At 58.2% G+C, this 26,699-nt stretch overlaps 1 protein-coding gene across 3 annotated transcripts in view; it reads left to right on the top strand.

Moving 5' to 3' along the window:
• Nucleotides 1-8,569: 8,569 nt before the first annotated feature.
• Nucleotides 8,570-26,699, top strand: part of OSBPL11 (oxysterol binding protein like 11) — a 33,700-nt gene continuing 15,570 nt past the window's right edge. The window contains exons 1-5 of one of the 3 annotated variants that reach the window (XM_029071189.2): nt 8,570-8,679; nt 10,606-10,880; nt 18,814-18,882; nt 22,584-22,759; nt 22,861-22,940. In XM_029071189.2, the coding sequence (XP_028927022.1) occupies nt 10,636-10,880; nt 18,814-18,882; nt 22,584-22,759; nt 22,861-22,940 (570 nt within the window). In that variant the 5' untranslated portion in view covers nt 8,570-8,679; nt 10,606-10,635. Of the gene's footprint in view, nt 8,680-10,433; nt 10,467-10,605; nt 10,881-18,813; nt 18,883-22,583; nt 22,760-22,860; nt 22,941-26,699 lie in introns of those variants that run through there. The other 2 variants (XM_029071180.2, XM_029071197.2) reach the window with 2 other exon arrangements.

Raw genomic sequence — 26,699 nt, forward strand, 5'->3', positions numbered from 1 at the left:
AGCACATTTCATGACTCTTTCCAGGCTTCATCGACTACCGTCTTTGAATGTGGGGAGAGGGATTGTCTGATAGGAAGAAGGAGGGCGTTCTAAGTGTGGAAGCACCATGGTCAAGGCCCTTCATTGGTCCCCCCTTTTTCTCTGACCTTTCCTTCTGAGTTGTTTTATTTAGTCATTCGTTCAATCGCATTTCTAAAGCGCTTACTGTGTGCAGAGCACAGTGCAAAGCACTTGGGAAACTACAACACAACATAAAGAGTGACATTCCCCTGCTCACAATTAATTAATGATGGTATTTGTTAAGCGCTTACTCTGTGCAAAGCACTGTTCTACATGCTGGGGGATACAAGGTGATCAGGTTGTCCCATGTGGGGCTCAGAGTTTTAATCCCCATTTTATAGATGAGGTAACTGAGGCACCGAGAAGTGAAGTGACTTGGCCAAAGTCACACAGCTGGCAAGCGGTGGAGCCGGGATTAGAACCCACGATTTCTGACTCCCAAGCCTGGGCTCTTTCCACTGAGCCACACTGCTCACAATGAGCTCCCGGTCTTGGGGGGAAGTAGGGAAAGACAGGCATCGACACAAATAAATAAAATGACAGATCTGGACAAGCGCTGTGGGGCTGGGAGACGGGGACAGAGCAAAGGGAGCGAGTCAGGGCGACGCGGAAGGGAGCGGGAGATGAGGGAAAGTGGGGCTTAATCTGGGAAGGCCTTTTGGAGGAGGTGGGTCTTCAAGAAGGCTCTGAAGAAGGGGAGAGTCATTGTCCGGAGGATTTGAGGAGGGAGGGCGTTCCAGGCCAGAGGCAGGATGTGGGCCAGGAGTCGTCGCAGGCGAGATCGAGGCCCGGGGAGGGGTTATCGCTAGAGGAGTGAAATATGCCAGCTAGGGCTGCTTGACCTGATGATTTGGTTTACTCAAGCCGAGCCTAGTTGTTGGATTGACCCAAATAGCTTGGTTATTTGATTAACTCAAATTCATTCATTCGTTCATTCAATAGTATTTATTGAGCGCTTACTATGTGCAGAGCACTGTACTAAGCGCTTGGAACGTACAAATCGGTAACAGATAGAGACAGTCCCTGCCCTTCGACGGGCTCACAGTCTAATCGGGGGAGACGGACAGACAAGAACAGTGGCCATAAATAGAAGCGAGGGGAAGAATATTTCATTAAAACAATAGCAGATAAATAGAATCAGGACCCAAGGTCAATCTGAGCCAAGCACGTGACGATATATTCATTTTGGGGGAGACGGACAGACAAGAACAGGGGCGATAAATAGAATCGAGGGGAAGAATATTTCATTAAAACAATAGCAAATAAATAGAATCAGGACCCAAGGTCAATCTGAGCCAAGCACATGACGATATATTCATTTCATTCATTCAAAAGTATTTGTTGAGCGCTTACTATGTACACAGCACTGTACTAAGCGCTTGGAATGTACATATCGGCAACAGATAGAGACAGTCCCTGCCCATTGACGGGCTTACAGTCTAATCGGGGGATATATCCTAAACATGATGAAAAGAACCCCCTGAACTAATTAAGACCCCCACCCCCCGGCCTCTCTTTGTCCGGACTATCAGATCACCTAGAACAAAGCAGGTCCGGAGCTGAATGGAAAACGCCAGATGGACTTACTGCTCTCTATCCTAAAGTATTTGAAAATACTTTAAATTTGTTACCGTGTTATTTGCTTACTATGTGCCAGGTGGTATTTCTCTTTTATGAGAAGCGGCATGGTGTAGTGGGTAGAGCACAAGTTTAATAATAATAATAATAATGGCATTTAAGTGCTTACTATGTGCAGAGCACTGTGCTAAGCTGGGGTAGATACAGGGTAATCAGGTTGTCCCACGTGGGGCTCACGGTCTTCATCCCCATTTTGCAGATGGGGTACCTGAGGCCCAGAGAAGTGAAGTGACGTCCACAGGCTCACAACTGACAAGTGGCTGAGCCAGGATTTGAACCCATGACTTCTGACTCCCAAGCTCAGGCTCTTTCCACTGAGCCACGCTGCTTCTCTAGTAGTTAGAAGGTCGTGGGTTCTAATCCCGGCTCTGCCACTCGTCTGCTATGTGACCTCGGGCAAACCGTTTCACTTCTCTGGGCCTCATCTGTAAAATGGGGATCGAGCCTGCACGAGACAGGGACTGTATCCAACCTGATTTGCTTTGTATCCACCCCAGCGTTTAGTACAGTGCCTGGCATGTAGTAAGTGCTTAACAAATACCACAATTATTATTATTATTATTATCAGAAGTAACAGATCACTTAGAACAAAGCAGGTCCAGGGCTGAATGGAAAACGCCCGAGAGACTTTCTGATTTCTATCCGAAAGTATTTAATAATAATTGTGTTTCTTAAGCTCTTACTATGTGCCAGATGGTATTTCTCTTATATTATGGAGGTTCTACCCACCGTATAGAAGGAAATGCTGTATTGCTTGAGGTTGAGCCGGCCTTGACTAGCACGGCAATCTCTGCTACTCAAATATCTCTCCCTACTACTACTCATAATAATTATGGTATTTGTTAAGCGCTTACTATGTGCCAAGCACTGTTTTAAGCGCTGGGGAGATACAAGGTAATCAGGTTGTCCCGTGTGGGGCTCACAGTCTTAATGCCCACTGTAATAATGATAATAATAATGTTGGTGTCTGTTAAGCACTTACTATGTGCAGAGCACTGTTCTAAGCGGTGGGGTAGATACGGGGTCATCAGTTTGTCCCACGTGGGGCTCGCAGTCTTAATCCCCATTGAACAGATGAGGTAATTGAGGCCCAGAGAAGTGAAGTGCTCAACATGAGCAAGACTGAGCTCCTCATCTTCCCTCCCAAACCCGGTCCTCTCCCAGACTTCTCTATCACCGTGGATGGCACGACCGTCCCTCCCGTCTCTCGGGCCCGCGATCTCGGTGTCATCCTTGACTCGTCTCTCTCGTTCGCCCCACGCGTCCTATCCGTTACCGAGACCTGCCGGTTTCACCTCTACGATATCGCCGAGATCCGCCCTTTCCTCTCCACCCAAACGGCTACCTTACCGTTACGGGCTATCGTTATATCCCGGCTAGACTACCGTGTCGGCCTTCTCTCTGACCTCCCTTCCTCCTCTCTCGCCCCGCTCCGGTCTATTCTTCACTCCGCCGCCCGGCTCATCTTCCCGCAGAAACGATCTGGGCCTGTCACTCCCCTTCTTAAACAACTCCAGTGGTGGCCCGTCGACCTCCGCTCCAAACAAAAACTCCTCACTCTAGGCTTCGAGGCTCTCCGTCACCTCGCCCCTTCCTACCTCTCCTCCCTTCTCTCTTTCTCCCGCCCACCCCGCACGCTCCGCTCCTCCGCTGTCCGCCTCCTCGCCGTCCCCCGGTCTCGCCCGTCCCGCCGTCGACCCCCGGGCCGCGTCCTCCCGCGGTCCCGGGACGCCCTCCCTCCTCACCTCCGCCAGACTGATTCTCTTCCCCTCTTCGAAACCCTACTTAAAACTCACCTCCTCCGAGAGGCCTTCCCGGACCGAGCTCCTCTTCTCCCTCTACTCCCTCTGCCACCCCCCTTTACCTCTCCGCAGCTAAACCCCCTTTTTCCCCTTTTCCCTCCGCTCCTCCACCTCTCCCTTCCCATCCCCACAGCACCGTACCCGTCCGCTCAACTGTATATATTTTCGTTACCCTATTTATTTTGTTAATGAATTGTACATCGCCTCGATTCTATTTAGTCGCCACTGTTTTTACGAGATGTTCTTCCCCTCGACTCTATTTATTGCCATCGTTCTCGTCTGCCCATCTCCCCCGATTAGAAAGTAAGCCCGTCAAATGGCAGGGACCGTCTCTATCTGTTGCCGACTTGTTCATCCCAAGCGCTTAGTCCAGTGCTCTGCCCATAGTAAGCGCTCAATAAATACTATTGAATGAATGAAAAGTGGTTTGCCCAGGGTCACACAGCAAAAAAGCAGATTAGAACCCGCAACCTCTGACTCCCAAGGCCCGGTCTATTTCCACTAAGCCACGCTGCTGGAAGAAGCACTAGTAAAAATCATAATTATAATTATGGTATTTGTTAAGTGCTTACTGGGTGCCAAGCACTGTACTAAGCCCCGGGTTGGCATTAGAGGCGCGGAGTGTGCGGGCCGGGCTGGAGGAGGAGAGAAGGGAGGGGAGAGAGGAAGGGGGGCCTGAAGGACGGCTCCAAAGCCGGTGGTGTCGAGGTTTTTTTGGCGTGGGGCTGGACGAGCATGACCGGAAGGCCTCGAGGAGTCGGGGAGACGTGGACTGAACGTATATATGGGAAGCAGCGTGGCTCAGTGGAAAGAGCCCGGGTTTGGGAGTCAGAGGTCATGGGTTCCAATCCCTGCTCTACCACTTGGCAGCTGGGTGACTGTGGGCAAGTCACTTTACTTCTCTGGGCCTCGGTTCCCTCATCTGTAAAATGGGGATGAAGACTGTGAGCCTCACGTGGGACAACCTGATGACCCTGTATCTCCCCCGGCGCTCAGAACAGTGCTCTGCACATTGTAAGCGCTTAACAAATATCAACATTATTATTATTATTTTTGGAGGCAAATGAGGCGGGCTGGCATGGGGAGAGACGGGAGGCAGGGAGGTCAGCCAGGAGGCCGATAGACCAATCAAGGTGGGAGAGGAAATGCGCTTGCATTAATGCCGTAGCAGTTTGGATCGCCTGACTTCTTGTTTTGTTTTGTTGTCTGTCTCCCCCTTTAAGACCGCGAGCCCGTCGTTGGGCAGGGACGGTCTCTGTCCGTTGCTGAATTGTCCATTCCAAGCGCTTAATCCAGGGCTCTGCACATAGTAAGCGCTCAATAAATACGATTGAGTGAATGAATGGACGATGGAGAGAATAGGGCCACTTTATTTCTACCCCAGGCTTAGTACAGTGCCAGGCACATAGTAAGTGCTTAATAGAGAAGCACTGTGGCTCAGTGGAAAGAGCCCGGGCTCGGGAGTCAGGTCGTGGATTCTAATCCCGGCTCCGCCACTTGTCAGCTGTGTGACTTTGGACGAATCACTTGACTTCTCTGGGCATCAGTGACCTCTTCTGGAAAATAGGGATGAAGACTGTGAGTCCCACGAGGGACAACCTGATCACCTTGTATCCCCCCAGCGCTTAGAACAGTGCTTTGCACATAGCAAGCGCTTAATAATAATAATAATAATGTTGGTATCTGTTAAGCGCTTACTATGTGCCGAGCACTGTTCTAAGCGCTGGGGTAGACACAGGGGAATCAGGTTGTCCCACGTGGGGCTCACAGTCTTAATCCCCATTTTACAGATGAGGTAACTGAGGCACCGAGAAGTTAAGTGACTTGCCCAAAGTCACACAGCTGGCAAGTGGTAGAGCCGGGGTTCGAACCCATGACCTCTGACTCCAAAGCCCGTGCTCTTTCCAGTGAGCCACGCTGCTTAACAAATACCAACATTATTATTATTATTATTATTACCACGATTGTTATTATTATTCGGTCAACTGTTGATTGCTCCCTTTCTCTCTCCCCTCCCCATTCCCCCGACTCCCTCCCTCTGCTCTTCCCCCTTCTCCTCCCCACGGCACTTGTCTATATTTGTATAAATTATTTATTACTCTATTTATTTGAAAGATGTGTATAGATCCATGATTCTATTTTTCTTGATGATATTGATGCCAGACTGCTTGTTTGGTTTTGTTGTCTGTCTCCCTCATCTAGACCGCGAGCCCATCGTTGGGCAGGGATGGTCTCTATCTGTTGCCGAATTGTACCTTCCAAGCGCTTAGTCCAGTGGTCTGCACATAGTAAGCGCTCAATAAATACGACTGAATGAATGAATCGAGAAGCGGCGTGGCACAATGGAAAGAGCCCGTGCTTGGGAGTCAGAGGTTGTGGGTTCTAAGCCCGGCGCCGCCACTTGTCGGCTGTGTGACCTTGAGCAAGTCACTTCGCTTCTCTGGGCTTCGGTTCCCTCCTCTGTCAAATGGGGATCAATAATGATGACATTTATTAAGTGCCTATTATGTGCCAGGCACTGTTCTAAGTGCTGGGGAGGATACAAGGTGATCAGGTTGTCCCACGTGGGGCTCCCTATTTTACAGATGGGGTAACTGAGGCACAGAGATGTTAAGTGAGTTGCCCAAAGTGACACAGCTGACATGTGGCTGAGCCAGGATTTGAACCCATGACCTCTGACTCCCAAGCCCGATCTCTTTCCACTGAGTCACGCTGCTTCATTAAGACTGTGAGCCCCCTGTGGGACAACCTGATGACCTCGTATCCCCGCCAGCGCTTAGAACAGTGCTTGGCACATAGTAAGCGCTTAACAAATACCATCATCATCATTGAGAAGCAGCGTGGCTCAGGGTGCAACCTGATTACCTTGCATCTACCCCAGTGCTTGGCACATAGTAAGCACATAAGCGCTTAACAAATACCAACATTATTGAGAAGCAGCATGGCTCGTTGGCAAGAGCCCGGGCTAGGGAGTCAGAAGTTGTGGGTTCTAATCCCGACACAGCCACTTGTCTGCTGTGTGACTTTGGGCAAGTCACTTCACTTCTCTGGGCCTCATTTACCTCATCTGTCAAATGGGGATGAAGACCGTGAGCCCCACGGGGGCCTACCTGATGACCATGTATCTCCCCCAGACTTCCTGGGGGACAATGCTTGACTTCCTGGGGACATTCGTACGCATAAGTGAAAAATTCTTCTAAAAGCTTGGCTTAGAACAGTGTGCGGCACATAATAAGCGCTTAAATACCATCATTATTATTCTCTGGGCCTCAGTTCCCTCATCTGTCAAATGGGGATGAAGACTGTGAGCCCCACGTGGGACAACCTGATGACCTATTCCTCCTCCAAGAGGCCTTCTCAGACTGAGCCCCCCTTTCTTTTCTGCTCCCCGTCCTTCCCCCGCCTCACCCTCTGCTCCTTTCCCTTCCCCTTCCCCTTCCCTCAGCACTGTGCTCATTTGTATATATTATTTATTACCCCATTTATTTTGTTAATGAGGTGTCCATCCCCTTCATTCTATTGATCTTGATGATGTTGTCTTGTTTTGTTCTGTTTTGCTCTGCCATCTGTCTCCCCCGTTTAGACTGTGAGCCCGTCATTGGGCAGGGATTGTCTCTATCTCTTGCTGAATTGTACATTCCAAGTGCTTAGTACAGTGCTCTGCACATAGTAAGCGCTCAATAAATACTATTGAATGAATCAGCGAATGACCATGTATCCCCCCCATTGCTTAGAACAGTGCTCGGCACATAGTAAGCGCTTAACAGACACTGTCCTTATTATTCTCTGGGCCTCAGTTCCCTCATCTGTAAATGGGGTTGAAGACCGTGAGCCCCACGTGGGACAACCCGAGGACCTCGTCTTCCCCCCAGACGCCTAGAACAGCGCTTGGCACATAGTAAGCGCTTCACAAATACCATCCTTATTATTCTCTGGGCCTCAGTTCCCTCATCTGTAAACAGGGATGAAGACCGTGAGCCCCACGCGGGACAACCTGATGACCTTTTATCCCCCCAGTGCTTAGAACAGTGCTTGGCACAGAGTAAGTGTTTAACGAGTATCATCATTATTACGATTCTCTGGGCCTCAGTTCCCTCATCTGTAAATGGGGATGAAGGCGGTGAGCCCCACGGGGGACAACCTGATGACCTCGTATCCCCCCAGTGCTTAGAACAGCGCTCGGCACATAATAAGTGCTTAACAAATATAAGCACTCATTACCATCCTTATTATTCTCTGGGCCTCAGTTCCCTCATCTGTAAAGGGGGATGACGACGGGGAGCCCCATGGGGGACAACCCGATGACCTCCTCTCCCCCCAGTGCTTAGAACAGTGCTTGGTACATAGTAAGCACTTAACAAGTACCATCCCTACTATTCTTTGGGCCTCAGTTCTCTCATCTGTAAATGGGGATGAAGACTGTGAGCCCCACGTGGGACAATCTGATGACCCCGTATCCTCCCCCAGCGCTTAGAACAGCGCTCGGCACACAGTGAGCACTTAACAAATATAAGCGTTTAACATCATCATCAACGTGGCTCAGTGGCAAGCGCGCGGGCTTGGGAGTCAGAGGTCATGGGTTTGAATCCCGGCTCTGCCCCTTGTCAGCTGTGTGACTGCGGGCACGTCACTTCACTTCTCTGGGCCTCAGTGACCTCATCTGTAAAATGGAGATTAACTGTGAGTCTCTGCACATAGTAAGTGCTCAATAAGTACTATTGAATGAATGAATGAATGACAACCTGATGACCCTGTATCTTCCCCAGTGCTTAGAACAGTGCTCTGCACGTAGTAAGTGCTTAACAAATACCAACATCATTATTATTATTATCCTCAGTTCCCTCAACTGTAAACGGGGATGACGACGGGGAGCCCCCCAGCCCGATGACCTCCACTCCCCCCAGTGCTCAGAACAGCGCTTGGCACAGAGTGAGCGCATAACAGAAAGGATGACGGTGATTTTTATTATCAACCTCCGCCTCACGAATGGCGGACCGAGAGGGTGAAGGAGGGGAGGCGGGCGCACTTCCGGTGCCGCCCCTTGGCCGAGGCCTTGTCCTTCCCAAGATGGCGGCGGGGCCTAGGGGAGGGCGGCCCTTCCTTTGAGCCGGAAGTGAAGGCGGAGGGCGGCGGAGGGGCCAGGCTGGGCCGGCCTGGGCCCTGTCGGCGGCCAGCCGGGGTGAGTGGGGGTTCGCCCCCTCGCCGTTGGGCTCGCCCCTTGCTTCTCCCTGCCTCAGTTTCCTCCCCTGCCCAATGGGACCAGACACTGCCTCCTATCCATCCCGCTGCTCGCCACCCCGGCGCTTAGTACAGTGCCCGCTTAACCAGTACCACCATTATTATTGCTTTTCGATGGGTGTCTAGGGGAATTCAGGGGCTTAACCAATACGACGATTATTATTGTTTTTGGGGGGGGGGATTCAGGGGGGCTGGGGGCCAGCCTGGAGGCCGGGAGCGCCTTGTGGGCAGGGAGGGGGTCTGATGGCATGGTGTCCTCTCCCAAGCGCTTACTACAGTGATGTGCACACAGTAAATGCGATTATTAATAGGAATGGGGGGGTGCAGGGGGCTCTGGGAGGATCGGGGGTCACTGGGGGGTGACTAGGGGAGTTAGGGGAGGCTGGGGGAACTCGGGGGGGGGGGGTTGGGGGTCACGGGGGGATTCAGGGGACTGGGGGGGACCAGGGGAATTCAGAGGGACTTGGGGGTCACTGGGGAGACTAAGGGAATTCAGAGGGACTTGGAGGGACTGGGGGAATTCAGGAGGCTGGGGGAATTTAGGGGGCTTTGGGGGTCACTGGGGGAATTCAGGGGGTGGGGGAACTGGGGGGTTGGGGGGGTCACTGGGGGAATTCAGGGGACTGGGAGGAACTAGGGAATCTCAGAAGGACTTGCGGGGGACTGGGGGAATTCAGGGGGCGGGGGGGGACTGGGGGAATTCAGGAGGCTGGGGGAACTCAGGGAGCTCTGGGGGGATTGGGGGCGACTATGAAAATTCAGCTGGCTTGGGAGAATTTGGGGGACCCGGTGGGATTGGGGTTCACTAGGGAAATTCAGGGGGCCCGGGAGACTGGGGGAACTTGGGGGATGCCGGGGGGAGACTGGGGGTTCACTGGGGGAACTCAGTGGACCAGGGAGACTGGGGGGACTCGAGGTGACTTGGGGAGCTTAGGGGGGCTATGGGTGACTGAAGAAATTCAGGGGGCTGGTGGGATTCAGGGGGGCTGGGAGTGCCTAGGAGAATTCCGGGGGATTGGGAGGATTCGGTGGGACTGGGAGGGGCTGGGGGAAATCCGGAGGGGGGTCCCGGGGGGGGATTCAGGGAACTTGGGGGGACTGGGAGGACTCAGGGAAACTGGGGGACTGCCCAGCCCGCCATCTTCACCTCCGGAATCCAGCCCCATGTCCTGCTTATAAGTTACTTGTGCAGAACACTGCACTGAGCGCTGGGGAAAGGACACGTTGTGGCGTACTTTTCCAAGTGCTTAGTACAGCGATCTGCACCCAGTAAGCGCTTAATAAATACGATTGAATGAATGAATGACGATAGAGGGAGCAGACGGGATCCCTGCCTTCGAGAAGCATCCGGCTTACTGTGTGCGGGGCACTGTGCTGAGCGCTGGGGAAAGGACAGTAGAGTAGACAAGATTTCTACCCTTAAGGAGCTGACAGTCTACTGTGTGCAGAGCACTGTGCCGAGCGCTTGGGAGAGGGTAATAGAGTGCGTAGATGGTATTTGTTAAGCGCTTACTCTCTGCCCTGGCAGGGGAGGCGACGGTGGGTCGCCGAAAGATCACCAGCGCTATCAGAGAAGCAGCGTGGCTCGGTGGCAAGAGCCCGGGCTTGGGAGTCAGAGGACGTGAGTTCTAATCCCGGCTCCGCCACCTGGCAGCTGGGTGGCCCTGGGCAGGCCACTTCACTTCTCTGGGCCTCAGTGACCTCATCTGGAAAATGGGGGTCGAGACGGTGAGCCCCACGTGGAACGACCCGATGACCTCGTCTCCGCCCCGGCGCTTAGGACGGTGCTCGGGAAGCGCTTAACGAATAGCATCTCACTATTATCATTCCGTTTTCTCGCCCCCCCCCCACCCCCACCCCCCCACAGCACTGTCCGCCCCCGCCCCGCCGGGCCGCCATGCACGGCGGGGAACCCGCCTCGGCCACGAGGGGGTCGGAGAGCGAGGGCAAGCTGGAGGGCCCGGTCTCCCCGGCGGCCGCCCACGGCAAGAACGGCGGCAGCGACGGCGGCCTCGGCACGGTCCCGACCGGCAGCGGGCCCGGAGCTGGAGGAGGAGGAGGCAACGGAGGAGGGGGCGGCAACGGAGCAGGAGGTGGCCGAGGAAACAGCGGAGGCAACGGGACGAAGTGTTGGCTGTTCAGGTGGGTGGAACTCGGGCTTCCCGGGCAGGACCCGGTCTTGGGCGGATGGACCCGGGCGGGCCTGGCGGGGCCGGTTGCCCCGCGGGGGCCGGGGCTTCCCACGTGGGCACGGAGAGAGGGCGAGGACCGGGTCGCCCCGGGCGGGCATCGGGAGAGGGTAAGGGCCCCGGTCATTCCATGTGGGAATGGGGGGAGGGTCATCCCAGGTGGGCACGGAGGAACGGCGAGGGCTCGGTCTCCTCTGGCGTGACCTTGGGAAGCAGCGTGACCTAGTGGGTAGAGCCCGCGCTCGAGTGCCAGAAGGGCATGGGCGCGGCTCCGTCTGCTGCGTGACCTCGGGAAAGTCACTTCACTTCTCTGGGCCTTATTCCCTCATCTGGAAAATGGGGATTGAGACGGTGAGCCTCCCGTGGGATCGGAGCTGCGTCCAACCCGATTTGCTTGTATAATAGTTATGGTATTTGTTAAGCGCTAGAACAGTGCCCGGCACTTAGTAAGAGCTTAACAAATACCATCGTCATTATTATTATTATCGTAGGGGGTGGGTCATCCCGTCCAGGCTGGAGGGGAGAGGGAGGGCCGGGTCACCATGGGCAGGGAGGGCTGGGTGGACACGGGGAGAGGGTGAGGGCCAGGTTGCCCTGGATGGGCACAGGGGGGCTTTTGTGGCCAAGGTCCAGGTCACCCCGAGTGGAGACCATTATCTGGTCTGGAGCAAAATTTGCAGACCCCCCCCAAGCTCTGGCTCACGAGGCAAGGCCGGGCACGGGGGGTGCGCGGGAAGATGGCAGGGAGAGAGTGAATGGGCAACCTTCTGCCCACCGGCCTCACAGAGGGAGCGGGAACGGCCAGTCAGGTCAGTCAGTTGTATTTATTGAGCGTTCACGGTGTGCAGAGCCCTGGGCTGAGCATTTGGGAGAGGACAGTAGAACACTAGAACAGACACAGTCCCTGCCCGCATGAGTTTACTGTCTTGAAGTGGAGACGGACATGAATAAATGAGGGAGTTGGACATAAATGGTGTGGGACCGGGAGGGGGGATGAACGAAGGGAGCGAGTCAGGACGACGCAGAAGGATGAGGCAAGGAGGACGCAGTCGGGGAAGGCCTCTTGGAGGAGATGGGCCTTCGGGAAGGCTTTGAAGGGAGGGAGAGTCATCGTCTGTGGGATTAGAGGAGGGAGGGCGTTCCGGGCCAGAGGCGGGACCTGGGCCGGGGGTCGGCGGCGAGACAGACGAGATGGAGGCCCAGGGAGAAGGTTAGCACCAGAGGAGCAAAGCGCCAGGCACTGTACTCAGCATTGGGGTAGATAAAAGCAAATTGAGTTGGCCACAGACCCTGTCCCATGTGGGACTCAGTGTTTCAATCTCCATCTACAGATGAGGTAATTGAGGCCCAGAGAACCGAAGTGACTTACCCGAGGTCACACAGCAGACAAGTGGCGGAACCGGGATTAGAACCCACGTACTCTCCCGAGTGCTTTAGCACAGTGCTCGGCACCCAAGAAACGCTCAATAAATACGATCGAATGAACGAATGAGGCTTTGAAGCGGAGGGAGAGGGACTGTCTGTGGGATGCGAGGAGGGAAGACGTTCCGGGCCGGAGGCGGGACGTGGGCCGGGGGTCGGCGGCGGGACGGGAGAGATGGAGGCCCAGGGAGGAGGTGAGCGGCGGCAGAGGAGCGGAGTGTGCGGGCTGCGATGCAGAAGGAGAGAGAGGAGGGGAGGTAGATGGGTGCGAGGGGATGGAGGGCATTAAAAGCGATGGTGAGGAGTTTCCATATGATACGGAGGTGGATGGGCAACCACTGGAGGGTCTTGAGGAGAAGGGAAACGTGACCTTTTGTAGAAAACTGTGGCGGGTAGCCGAGCGCGGTCGGCAGCAGTCGCCTTGGATGCTCCGCTGTTGACCTGTGCCCCGCGGGCAGCGGGGCCCGGGGCCGGGCAGAGCAGGAAGGCTGGCAGCCCTGCCAGGCGGGACCTAGGTCAGGGACCAGCTGCCGGCCCCGGAAGGCTCCCTCGCCACCGAGAGGGCCAGTCCTCTGTCGGCGGGGGGCCGGGCTCGGCACGGGGCCCCCGATGTGTCTGGGAGAGAGGTCGCGGGCGAGGGGGTCATCGGCCGCCCGCGGGGAGTCGGGTTTGGGGCCTGTTCTGGGGGTGGAGGAGAGGGAGGAGCCGCCGCCTACAGAGGCGGGCCCGCCTAGTGAGTGCAGAGCACTGTACTGAGCGCTTGGGAGAGGGCGATAATAATAATAATGATGATGGCATTTGTTAAGCGCTTACTATGTGCAAAGGACTGTTCTAAGCGCTGGGGGGGATACAAGGGGATCAGGTTGTCCCACGTGGGGCTCACAGTCTTCATCCCCATTTTCCACATGAGGGAACTGAGGCCCAGAGAAGATAAGTGACTTGCCCAAAGTCACCCAGCCGACGAGTGGCGGAGCCGGGATTGGAACCCGTGACCTCTGACTCCCAAGCCCGGGCTTTTTCCACTGAGCCACGCTGCTTCTCAGTACCACAGTAAACAGACGCGTTCCCTGCCCGCAACCAGCTTACGGTCTAGATGGGGAGACAGACATCACCGGAAATAAATAAAATTAGAGATCTGGACGTGAGCGGGGCGGGGAGGGGGGATGAAGAAAGGGCGAGTCAGGGGGGACGCAGAAGGGAGTGGGAGGGGAGGAAAGGAGGGACTTGGGGAAGGCCTCTTGGAGGAGATGGGCCTTCGGGGAGGCTTTGAAGGCGGGAGAGTCATTGTGAGATAGGAGGAGGGAGGGCCTTCCGGGCCGGAGTTAGGACGGGGGCGAGAGGTCCGTGGCGAGATAAACGAGATCGAAGTGCAGCGAGGAGGTTGGCGTGAGAGGAGCGGAGTGTACGGGCTGGGCTGGGCTGGGCTGGGCTGGGCTGGGCTGGAGGAGAGCAGCCGGGTGAAGTAGGAGGGGACGACCTGATGGACGGCTTCAAAGGGATCGAGTGATCTGAAGCAGCGTGGCTCAGTGGAAAGAGCACGGGCTTTGGAGTCGGAGGTCATGGGTTCGAATCCCAGGTCCGCCACTCGTCAGCTGTGTGACTGTGGGCGAGTCACTTCATTCATTCATTCGTTAGTATTTATTGAGCACTTACTATGTGCAGAGCACTGTACTAAGCGCTTGGAATGAACAAGTCGGCACTTCACTTCTCTGGGCCTCAGTGACCTCATCTGGAAAACGGGGATGAAGACCGGGAGCCCCACTGGGGACGACCTGATTCCCCTGTGTCTCCCCCAGCGCTTAGAACGGTGCTCCGCACATAGTAAGCGCTTAACAAATAGCAACATTATCATTTGAGTTTCGAGCGAAGTGCGCGGGCTGGGCTGGAGGAGAGCAGCCGGCGGAGGTAGGAGGGGGCGACCCGATGGACGGCTTCGAAGCGACTGAGTGATCTGAGTTTCGACGGGACACCCTCTTCACCGTGAGCTCATCGTAGACAGGGAACGTGTCCGCGTCTCTGTTACGTGGGACTCTCCCGAGCGCTTAGTACGGTACTCTGTCCCCAGTAAGTGCTCAGTAGATACCACTGATGGTTTGTTTCCCCAGCACCTCCCCCGCAATCCCTGACGCCAACTTCAGAGGAGTGGGGCCTAGTGGAAAGAGCCGGGGCCTGGGAGTCACCAGGACCTGGGTTCCAATCCCGTCTCTGCTCCCCGTCTGCTGTGTGTCCTGGGGCAGGTCTCTTCATTTCTCTGGGCCTCAGTCCCCTCATCTGTAAAATGGGGATTAAGCCCGGGAGCCTCACGTGGGACAGGGATTGGGTCCAGCCCGATTATCTTGTATAATAATAATAAGGGTGGTATTTGTTGAGTGCTTACTGTGTGCCAGGCACTGTACTAAGCACCGGGGTGGATCCAAGCACATCGGGTTGGACGCGGTCCCTGTCCCACGTGGGGCTCACCGTCTTCATCCCCATTTTATAGATGAGGTAACTGAGGCACAGAGAAGTGAAGTGACTTGCCCGAGGCCGCACAGCAGGCAAGTAACAGAGCGGGGTTTAAAACGCACCGCCTTCTGAGACCCAGGCTTGCGCTTGATGGCGTTTAGTACAGCGCGCAGCGTGGCTCAGTGGAAAGAGCCTGGGCTTTGGAGTCGGAGATCATGAGTTCGAATCCCGGCCCGGCCACTCGTCAGCCGTGTGACTGTGGGCGAGTCACTTCACTTCTCTGGGCCTCAGTTCCCTCATCTGTAAAATGGGGATGAAGACCGTGAGCCCCACGTGGGACGACCCGATTCCCCTGTGTCTACCCCAGTGCTTAGAACAGTGCTCTGCACATAGTAAGCGCTTAACAAATACCAACATTATTACTTAGTAAGCGCTTAACCTTGACCATAAAAAAAATAAATCCCAAAATTTCTACATTGGCCACCTGGATGGGGAAGGCGTTTCCCAGAGTCCCTCACTCTCCGACGCATTCTCGCCTCTGTCCCGCTTCCCAGCTGTTCCTCAGAGAGTCCGTCTTCCGCTCTCTGAATCCGACTCCAGCGATAATAACTGTGGTATCTGCTAAGCGCCGACTTTGTGCCGGGCACTGTACTAAGCGCTGGGGTGGATCCAAGCGAATCGGGTTGGACCCAGTCCCTGTCCCGCGTGGGGCTCACACTCTCAATCCCCGTTTTACAGTTGAGGGGACTGAGGCCCAGAGAAGCGGGGTGACTTGCCCCAGGTCCCACAGCTGCCAAGCAGCGTGGCTCCGTGGAAAGAGCACGGGCTTTGGAGTCCGAGGTCATGGGTTCGAATCCCGGATCGGCCACTTGTCAGCTGTGTGACTTGGGCAAGTCACCTGACTTCTCGGTGCCTCAGTTACCTCGTCTGTAAAACGGGGATGAAGACCGCGAGCCCCACGTGGGACGACCCGATTCCCCTGTGTCTACCCCACCGCTGAGAACAGTGCTCGGCACATAGCAAGCGCTTAACAGATACCAACATTATTAAGTAGCCGAGCGGGATTAGAACCCGGGTCCTTCTGACTCCCAGACCCGGGCTCTTTCCTCTAGGCCATGCTGCTCGACCCTGGCACCTCTGACTCGATTCACTTTCACCTCCCTAAACCGCTTTTCGCCGCCTCCTCCCCTCCCTCTCCGCTCGCCGTAACCTCTCACTCCAATAACTTCTTCCCTCCTGCCTCGAGGGCAGAGATCCCGTCTGCTAACTCGATCGTCCCCTCCCCAGTGCTCAGCACAGTGCTCTGCCCACCCTCAGCTCCTTGAGGGCAGGGATCTTGTCTTCCAGCTTTTTCGTCCCCTCCCAAATGCTCGCCGCAGTGCTCTGCACGCAGTTGAGCAGGGGAAGGCACTCGAGGGCGGGGATTACGTCTACTGATTCTGTGGTCCGCTCCGAAATGCTCAGCACAGTGCTGTGCACACAGTTGTCCGTCAGCTCCTTGAGGGTAGGGATCACGTCTACTAAGTCTGTTGTCCCACCCCAAGCGCTCAGCACAGTGCTCTGCACGCTGTTGACCGGAACCTCCTCGTAGAGCGGGGGTCGTGTCTCCCAACTCTCTCGTCCTCTCCTGAGCGCTCGGTACAGTGCTCTGCACACAGTTAAGCATTCGGTAAATACCACTGATGGCTTGAAAATTGTGAAAACGGCATTAAGGGGGACAGAGGGTGGGGAGCTAAGAGATCGATTAGGAAAGACCTTCTGGAGGAGGTGTGATTTCCCGGAGGGGGTGCTAAGTCACTTCACTTCTCTGTGCCTCAGTTCCCTCCTCTGTAAAATGGGGATGAAGACCGTGAACCCCACGTGGGACGACCTGATTCCCCTGTGTCTACCCCAGCGCTTAGGACGGTGCTCTGCACGTAGTAAGCGCATAACAGATACCGACATTATTGTTAGTATTCATTCATTCACTATTTATTGAGCGTTTGCTGTGTGCAGAGCGCCGTACTAAGCGTCTGGGAAAGTACAGCGCAACGGTAAACGGTGACGTTTCCTGCCCCCAACGAGCTCACAGTCTAGGCAGACGGACATCAATACATTTAAATAAAATGACGGATCTGGACGTAAGCGGCGTGAGGTGAGGAGACGGGGGAAGAGCAGAGGGAGGGAGTCGGGGCGACACAGAGGGGAGGGGGAGCTGAGGAAAAGGGGGGCTTCGTCCGGGGAGGCCACCGGGAGGAGGTGGGCCTTCAGTAAGGCTTTGAGGGAGAGTCGGCGGTCGACGGCGGGATTTGAGGAGGGAGGGCGTTCCGGGACAGAGGGAGGACGCGGGCCGGGGGGCCGGCGGCGGGCCGGGCGAGCCGGAGGCCCGGGGAGAAGGTTAGTGACCCCAGAGGAGCCGCGTGTGTGGCCCGGGTAGAGGTGTTCTCTGTCCACAACGACCTCATATTCGAGGGGGAGACGGACGTTAATAGAAATATTTTTAATGGTATTCCTTAAGCGCTCATTACGTGTCAGACGCTTCTGATTGCTGGGACAGGTACGAGTTAATCAGGTCAGACGTCGTCCCAGTTCCGCGTGGGACAGACAAACTCGAGCCCTCTCCCCGACTTCCCCGTCACCGAGGACGGCACGACCATCCTTCCCGTCCCACAGGCCCGCGAGCTCGGCGTCATCCGTGACTCGGCTCTCTCGTTCCCCCCCCCACGTCCGATCCGTCCCCGAGGCCCGCCGGTCTCACCTTCCCGACGTCGCCGAGATCCGCCCTCCCCTCTCCGTCCGAGCCGCTGCCGTCTCAGTACGATCGCCCCTCCTCTCCCTCCCGGATGACTGCGTCGGCCTCCTTCCTGACCTCCCGACCTCCCGCCTCCCCCCGCTCCGGTCCGTATTTCACTCCGCTGCCCGGATTCTCTCTCTACAGGAGGGCTCCGGGCGTGTCACCCCCCCTCTTCAGAAGTCTCCGGTGGTTGCCTGTATCGGCCTCCATATCGAGCAGAAACTCCCCACTCGTGGCTCCGAAGCCGTCCGTCCCCTCGCCCCCTCCCACCTCGCCTCCCTTCTCTCCTTCTCCATCGCAGCGCGCGCGCTCCGCTCCTCTGCCCCCCGCTCGCCTCCTCCCTGGGCCTCGTCCCCGCCCGTCCCGCCGTCGACCCCCGGCCCGCGTCCTCCCTCCGTCCCGGAACGCCCTCCCGCCTCACGTCCGCCAGACAGTCACGCTTCCCCCGGTTCCGAGCCGTACTGAAGGCTCACCTCCTCCAGGAAGCCTCCCCAGCCTTCCCCTTTTCCTCAACTCCCTCTCCCACGTTACCACAGCTCGTTCCCTTTGCTCTTCCCCCCCTTCCCACCCCACCCCACTCATGTATATATGTATACTTCTATAATTCTATTCATTTATACTGATCCCTGTTTACTTGTATCGACAGTGAGCGCTCCATAAATACTATTGAATGAATGAATGAATGTCTGTGTCTCCCCACCCTAGACTGCGAGCCCGGGGTGGGCAGGAATGGTCTCTCTATTAATAATAATAACGTTGGCATTTGTTAAGCGCTCACTATGTGCCGAGCACCGTCCTGAGCGCTGGGGGAGATACAGGTGGTCCCACGTGAGGCTCACGGTTTTCATCCCCGTTTTGCAGACGAGGGAACCGAGGCACAGAGAAGCGAAGTGACTTGCCCCCGGTCACACGGCTGGCAGGTCTGCTGGATTGTACTTCCAAGCGGTCAGCCCGGCGCTCTGCGCGCAGTAAGCGCCCAATAAATCCGATGGAATGAATGAATTCAGCAGCGTGGTATAGTGGCTGGAGCCTGGGCCTGGGCGTCAGAAGGCCCCGGGTTCTAATCCCGGCTCTACCACTCGTCTGTGTGCCCGTGGGCAGGTCGCTTTACTTCTCCGGGCCTCGGTTCCCTCCTCTGCAAAATGGGGACGAAGAGCGTGCGCCCCATGCGGAACAGGGACTAATCTGCTTGTATCTACCCCGGCGTTCAGTAGAGTGCCCTCGTCTCCCTCTCGTTTTGAAACAGTGACCACCTGGAGAGCGTGTGTGGCTACCTGATGAAATATACCAACCTCGTCACGGGCTGGCAGTTCCGGTGAGTTGTCAGACGCCCCTCCCTCGTGGCGGTCGGCGTGCCCCGGCTTCGAGACCCGCGGGCGGGAGAAGGGCGGGATCGATCGGGCGCCGACTCTGTGCCCCGCGCTGCTCCCGGCGCCGGGGTTGTTGCAGGGTGACGGCTCGGATTCGGTCCCCCGGGAGGGAGCGGGAAACGGAGGCCCGGAGAGGCTGAGCGACGGGCCCGAGGGCACGCGGCGGGCCGGGAGGGGCGGAGCCGGGGGTCCGGACCCCCGGGGCGGGCTCCGCCCACCAGGCCAGACCGCCTCTGCGGAGGGAGGGCTCCGGCCGGCCGCGATGCCCTGCGCTGCGGGGGGTCCGCAGCTGCCCGGCGCCGGGCCCGCCCCGAGCCCACAGTTTTTAGAATCCCGGCAGCCGCGGGACCGGGCTCCCCTAGGACCGAGCCCCCCCGGGACGGGATTCCCCAGCGACCGGGCTCCTCCCGGGACTGGGCCTCCCCAGGATCGGCTCCCCCAGGCCCGGGCTCTCCCAGAAATGGGCTCCCCAAGAACAGGCCTCCCCCAGGACCGGCTCCTCCAGGCCCGGACTTGCTCGGGACCAGACTTCCCCGGGACCGGCTCCTCCAGAACTGGGCTCCCCCAGCCCCGGGCTCCCCGAGGACTGGACCTCCCCAGGCCCAAGCTCCCCTAATGATGATAATAATACTGGTATTTGTTAAGCGCTTACTAGGTGCAAAGCACTGTTCTAAGCCCTGGGGGATACAAGGTGATCAGGTTGTCCCACGTGGGGCTCACGGTCTTCATCCCCGTTTTCCAGATGAGGCAACCGAAGCCCAGAGAAGTGAAGCGACCTGCCCAGAGGCACCCAGCTGACACGTGGCGGAGCAGGGATTGGAACCCATGACCTCTGACTCCCAAGCCCGGGCTCTTTCCCCCGAGCCACGCTGCTTCTCTTCCCTAGGACTGGGCTCCCCCAGAACAGGGCTCCCCAAGGACAGGGCGCCCCCGGGACCGGGCTCCCGGGAGACCCAACTCCCCCAGGACCGGACTCCTCCGGTCCCGGGCTCCCTCGGGACCAGATCTCCAGGAGCCGGGCACCCCCGGGACCGGGCTTCTCCCGGGACCGGGCTCCCCCGGGACCGGGCTCCTCCAGGCCGGGCCGCCCATGTTCGGAAAACGGACGAGCTGATGATGAAGGGCAGAGGGGGAAGCATTAAGGGAAGCAGCGTGGCTCAGTGGAAAGAGCCCGGGCTTCGGAGTCAGAGGTCATGGGTTCGACTCCCGGCTCGGCCACTTGTCAGCTGTGTGACCGTGGGCGAGACACTTCACTTCTCTGTGCCTCAGTTCCCTCATCTGGAAAATGGGGATTAAGACTGTGAGCCTCATGTGGGACCATCTGATTACCTTGTGTTCTTCCCCTCTCCCCCAGCGCTTAGAATAGTGCTCGGAACATAGTAAGCGCTTAACAGATACCATCATCGTCATCAAGTCACTTCACTTCTCTGGGCCTCAGTTACCTCGGCTGTAAAATGGGGATTAGCTGGGAGCCTCACGTGGGACAACCCGATTCCCCTGTATCTCCCCCAGCGCTTAGAACAGTGCTCGGCACGTAGCAAGCGCTTAACAGATACCAACATCATTATTCCAAGCTTGTGCCGCCATCAGTCAGTCAAAGGCAGTTTCCCCGATAAAGGCTTAGCACTGTACTGAGCGGCTGGGAGAGCCCAGCCTCCCTTCCCCCCTCCTCCAGGAGCCCCCAGGCTTCAGGGGCGGGGGGCCGCCTCCCACCCCTCCCTACCCCCTCCCGAGCGCCCCTCACTTCCCCCGCCCGACGCTCAGAGGAAGGAAGGGGCCTTTTCCAGCTCCTTCTCTCCTTTCGGGACTCGGCGTTGTCAGCGTGTGGAGCGGCACGGCCTAGTAGCTAGAGCCCGGGCCCGGAGTCGGAAGGACCTGAGTTCCGATCCCGGTCGGCCGTGTGACCCGGGGCAAGTCACATCGCTTCTCTGGGCCTCGGTTCCCTCATCTGGCTTTAGAGCCTCAATCCCCATTCACGTTAATGTCCGTCTCCCCCTGAAGGCTATAGTCTCGTTGTGGGCAGGGTGTGTGTTTATTACATCATGATAATAGTAAATAATAGCATAATAGTATAATGTTATCACAAAAAAATATTATACCATTATAATGATGGTATCTGTTAAATGTTTACGACGTGCCAGGCACTGTACCGAGCGCTGGGGTGGTTACAAGCGGATTGGGTCGGACACCGTCCCCGTCCCACGTGGGGCTCGCAGGTTTATTCCCCGTTTCACAGATGAGGGAACTGAGGCACAGAAGAGCGAAGTGACTTGCCTAAGGTCACGTAGCAGACAAGTGGCGGAGGCTGGATTAGAACCCGTGACCTTCTGACTTCCAGGCCCGGGCTCTATCCCCCGACGCCATGCTGCTTCCCCAGATTGTTATATCGTCCTCTCCCAAGCGCTTAGTACAGTGCTCTGCACACAGTAAGTACTCAATAAACGTGATTGACCGACTGTAAACCCCCCGTGGGACGGCGTCCAGCCCGATTCTCTCGTATCTACACCAGCGCTTAGTACAGCGTGGCCCCAGTGGAAAGAGCCCGGGCTTGGGAATCAGAGGTCGTGGGTTCTAATCCCGGCTCCGCCGCTCATCTGCGGTGTGACCTTGGGCAAGTCACTTCACTCTGTGCCTCAGTGACCTCATCTGTCAAATGGGGATGAAGACCGTGAGCCTCACGTGGGCCGACCTGATTCCCCTGTATCTCCCCCAGGGCTTAGAGCAGGGCTCCGCACGTAGTGAGCGCTTAACAGATACCAACGTTATTATTATTATTATTGTTCTCTGGGCCCCAGTCCCCTCATCTGTCAAATGGGGATCAGGACAGTGAGCCCCACGTGGGGCAACCTGATTATCTCGTGTCTACCCGGGCGCTTAGCACGGCGCTTGGGACTTAGTAAGCGCTTAACGGAAACCGTCATCATTATTGCGATTATTACAGCGCCCGGCACAGAGTAAGCGCTTAGCAGATACCGGAAAAGCAGCCAAAGGGGGAAGCGGTCGGGGGGCGTGAGCGCGTGACCGGAGGCGGGTGGGAGTCATTCATTCAGTAGTATCTACCGAGCGCTCACTATGCGCAGAGCACCGGACTAAGCGCTCGGAACGGACAGATCGGTAACGGATAGAGACGGTCCCCGCCCTCCGACGGGCTCACGGTCCGATCGGGGGAGACGGACGGACGAGGACGATGGCGACCGACAGAGTCGAGGCGAAGGACGTCTCGTTGAAACGATCGCAGATAGAATCGGGGCGGTGTACAGCTCGTTAACAAAATAAATAGGGTGACGAAGATCTAGACGGTCGAGCGGACGAGTACGGTGCCGAGGGGGTGGGAAGGGAGAGGGGGAGGGGCGGAGGGAAATGCGGGCAGAAGAGGGTTTAGCTGCGGAGAGGTGAAGGGGGGGTGGAGGGAGCGGAGGGAAAAGGGGAGCTCGGTCCGGGAGGGCCTCTCGGAGGAGGTGAGCTCTAAGTAGGGTTTCGAAGAGGGGAAGAGAACGAGTTCGGCGGAGGCGAGGAGGGAGGGCCTTCCGGGACCGCGGGAGGCCGCGGCCCGGGGAGGCGGGTGCCCGGGCCCCGGGGGAGGGCGGCGTCAGGTGGGCACGTGCCCGGGGGCCGGTGAGAGTCCCGGCGCCCGGGCCCGCCCCAGGTTCTTCGTGCTGAACAACGAGGCGGGCCTGCTGGAGTACTTCGTGAACGAGCAGTCGCGGAACCAGAAGCCCCGGGGCTCCCTGCAGCTGGCCGGGGCCGTCATCTCGCCCAGCGACGAGGACTCGCACACCTTCGCCGTCAACGCCGCCAGCGGCGAGCAGTACAAGCTCCGAGGTGCGGGCCGGGGGGGGGTGGGGGGGGGCGGCGGGGCGGGGGGCGGGGGGCGGGGTCCCCGGCCCGAGGGAGGGTGACGGCCGCTTCCTCCGCCGCTTCAGCCACAGACGCCAAGGAGCGGCAGCACTGGGTGAGCCGGCTGCAGGTCTGCACGCAGCATCACACCGAGGCCATCGGGAAGGTAGGCCGGGAACGCCGGCGGGGAGGTCCGAGCGGGGCGAGCGGGTCCGACGAGCCGTCGGATTTACGGAGCGCTCACCGCGCGCGGCGGGCCGCGGCGCCAGTCACCGTGCTGTCCTTCGGAGCCCCGCGGGAGGCCCGCCTCCTCCGAGAAGCCTTCCCGGGCTGCGCCCCCCTTTCCTCTTCTCCCTTCTGCGTCGCCCGGACCGGCTCCCTTTCCTCTTCCCCCGGCCCGGCCCGGCCCGGCCCGGCGTCCCTCATTTACGTATCTGTCCTCTATTCATGTCTACTCGTGCCTGTCTCGAGCGCTTGGGAGAGCCGAGTAGGACAGCCTGCCGGACGCGTCCCCCGCCCACAAGGAGCCGACGGTCCAGAAGGGGAGACAGACGCGAATAAGGCCGACGGCGTCGGTTCAGCGCTCACCCTGTGCAAAGCACCGTTCTCAGCGCCGGGGGGGATGCGCGGTCATCGGGTGGTCCCCCGTGGGGCTCACGGTCTTCATCCCCATTTTCCGGACGAGGGAACTGAGGCCCAGAGAAGTGAAGCGACTAAGTCGCGCGGCAGGCGGAGCCGGGATTCGAACCCATGACCTCTGCCTCCCAAGCCCGGGCTCTTGCCGCTGAGCCACGCTGCTTTTTCATAGAAATCAGTAAATCGGAGGTTTGCGCGTAAACGCCCCGGGGCTGGGGATGAGAAAGGGAGCAGAGTCGCTTCTCTGGGCCTCAGTCACCCCGTCTGCGAAACGGGGGTGACGACTGTGCTCCCCGGGGGGGGGACGGGGACCGCGTCCGACCTAACTGGTCCGCCGCGTGACCTTGGGCAAGTCGCTTCCCTTCCCTGGGCCTCGGTGACCCCGTCCGGAAAACTCATCCGGCGGTGTTTATCGAGCGCCTCGCGCATGCGGAGCACCGTACTAGACGCTGGGGAGAGGACAGTAGAACAGTAAACGGACCCCGGGGATCGAGACCGGGAGCCCCACGTGGGACGGGGACCGTGTCCCACCCGATGGGCTCGTGTCCGCCCCGGCGCTTAGCAGAGTGCCTGGCGCATAGTGAGCGCCTGACGAGTACCCCAGCTATTCCGGCGTGGCTCAGCGGCAAGAGCCCGGGCTTGGGAGTCAGAGGTCATGGGTTCGAATGCCGGCTCTGCCCCTTGTCGGCTCGGTGACTGTGGGCGAGTCACTTCACTCCTCTGGGCCTCAGTGACCTCATCTGCGCAACGGGGATGAAGACCGGGAGCCTCACGTGGGACCGCCTGACTACCCCGTATCTCCCCCGGCGCTTAAAACAGTGCTCTGCACGTAGTAAGCGCTTAACGAATACCAACAACTAATAATACTAACTGTCTCGTATCTACCCTAATGCTTAGTGCAGTGCCCGGCACACAGTCAGCGCTTACTAATTCCATTAAAACAAAATCTCAACCGGGTTTGGGGATACCGAGGCCCCCCGGGCGACCCCTCGTAACGTGACCTTTGTCGTGCGTTTGGCCGAGTTCAGTTGCCTGTGTTTTCTTTTCGTCCCCCGAACCGATCGGTCCGGAGTCCTGATTTATTTACTTTTTTTCCCCCCGAAATGTTTCCACCTCTCTTTGGAAACGGAGGGGCAAGGGACCCGTCGGGGTGGCGCCCCGGCTGGCCACGGGCACCGCCCAGCCCTCGGGCCCGGAAGCTGGGGAGACCGGCCTCTTAGAAACCGCCGCTCCGGGGAGGCGGCGGTCTCCCCGCCTCCCCCTCGGGATCCGGGCCGAGGCGCCGGAGCACAGGTGTGGTAAAAATAATGACGGCAATGAGAATTCATTCCATCGTGTTTATTAAGCGCCGGCTAGGTGCAGAATGCAGTAATAATCACGGTGGAATTCACGGTCTAGGGGGCAGAGCCCGGGCCTGGGAGGGAGGAGGTCATGGGTTCCAATCCCAGCTCTGCCACCTGGTAGCTGTGTGACTGTGGGCAAGTCACTTCACTTCCCTGGGCCTCAGTTCCCTCATCTGGAAAATGGGGATAATAATAATGTTGGTATCTGTTAAGCGCTTACTATGTGCAGAGCGCTCTTCTAAGCGCTGGGGTGGACACAAGGGAATCGGGTTGTCCCCCGTGGGGCTCACGGTCTTCATCCCCATTTTGCAGATGAGGTCGCTGAGGCCCGGTGAAGCGACTCGCCCACGGCCACACAGCCGCCGAGGGGCAGAGCCGGGATTCGAACCCACGACCTCTGACTCCCAAGCCCGGGCTCTTCCCACTGAGCCGCGCCGCTTGCCCCTTCGCTCCTCCGGGCCTCAGTCCCCTCGTCTGGAAAACGGGGATGGAGACCGTGAGCCCCGTGGGGACCGGAGACTGCGTCCAACCGGTCTCGTGTCTCCCCCAGCGCTCAGAACAGTGCTTGGCGCATAGTGGGCGCTTAACAGATGCCATCGTTATTATTGACCCGGGTCCTTCTGACCCCCGGGCTCCGGCCAGCAGGCCGCCCTGCCCGCCGCCGCCCTGCGACGCTGGGCGGGAATCCAGAGTGGGGCAGGGAAGCACGCGGCCCCTTCGGGGAAACGCTCCGGGGCTCTTGGCCCGCGCCCCTGTTCCCACCACCCGGTGCCCCCAAGCCCTCCGGCCTTCTTGATCGCCCCCCGGGGTTGCCCGTGGAAGCTACCTTTTATTCACTCATTCAGCCGTATTTATCGAGCGCTTGTCCCGGTGACCCCGTATCCCCCCCCGGCGCTTAGAACGGTGCTCGGCCCATAGTAAGCGCTTGATGATAATATCCGTATCTGTTAAGCGCTCACTACGTGCCGAGCACCGTTCTAAGCCCCGGGGGAGACACGGGGTCATCGGGTCGGCCCCCGTGAGGCTCCCGGTTAATCCCCGTCTTACAGATGCGGGAACCGAGGCCCGGAGAAGCGAAGCGACTCGCCCGCGGTCACCCGGCTGACGGGGGGCAGAGCCGGGAGTCGAACCCGTGACCCCCGACTCCGAAGCCCGGGCCCTCTCCACCGAGCCACCTACCGGCGTCATTACCGTCGGGGTGCAGGGCACTGGGCTGAGCGCTTGGGGGTCCCAATGAACGGACGCGGTCCCCGCCCACAACGGGCTCGCAGTCCGGGCCGCCCGTCTCCCCGTCTGGCCCTGTCGTCCGTGTCCCCCTTCCAGCCCGCGAGCCCGTCGTCTCCGCCCGTTGCCGAGTCGGACTTTCCCAGGGCTCAGTACGGTGCTCCGCACGCAGTAAGCGCGCGGTAAATCCCATCGACCGACCGCTGTGCGCACAGCGAGCGCTCAGGGGATGCCACCGCCTGACTGACCGCTCCGCACACCCCGAGCGCTCACGGAATACGGTCGACCCCGTCTGGAAAACGGGGATGAGGACCGTGAGCCCCCCCGGGGGGCAACCCGGTCGCCTTGTGTCTCCCCCGGTGCTCGGCGCCTACGCGTGGCTCCGCGGAAAGAGCCCGGGCTCGGGGGCCGGAGGGCGTGGGTTCGAATCCCGGCTCTGCCGCTCGTCAGCCGGGCGACCGTGGGCGAGTCGCTTCACTTCTCTGGGCCTCAGTGGCCTCATGTGGAAAATGGGGGCGAAGACGGTGAGCCCCCCGTGGGACAACCCCGTTCCCCTGTATCTCCTCCGGCGCTTAGAACGGTGCCCTGCACAGAGTGAGCGCTTAACAGATACCAACATCATCATTAGCAGTGGTAAGCGCTTAACAGGTACCATAGTAATAAATACAGTTGACCGATCGCTCCGTACCCCGTAAGCGCTCAGTAAATACCGCTGCCGGACC

This window comes from Ornithorhynchus anatinus, chromosome 1 (genome assembly GCF_004115215.2).
Source record: "Ornithorhynchus anatinus isolate Pmale09 chromosome 1, mOrnAna1.pri.v4, whole genome shotgun sequence".
In the NCBI taxonomy this organism is placed as follows: Eukaryota; Metazoa; Chordata; class Mammalia; order Monotremata; family Ornithorhynchidae; genus Ornithorhynchus; species Ornithorhynchus anatinus.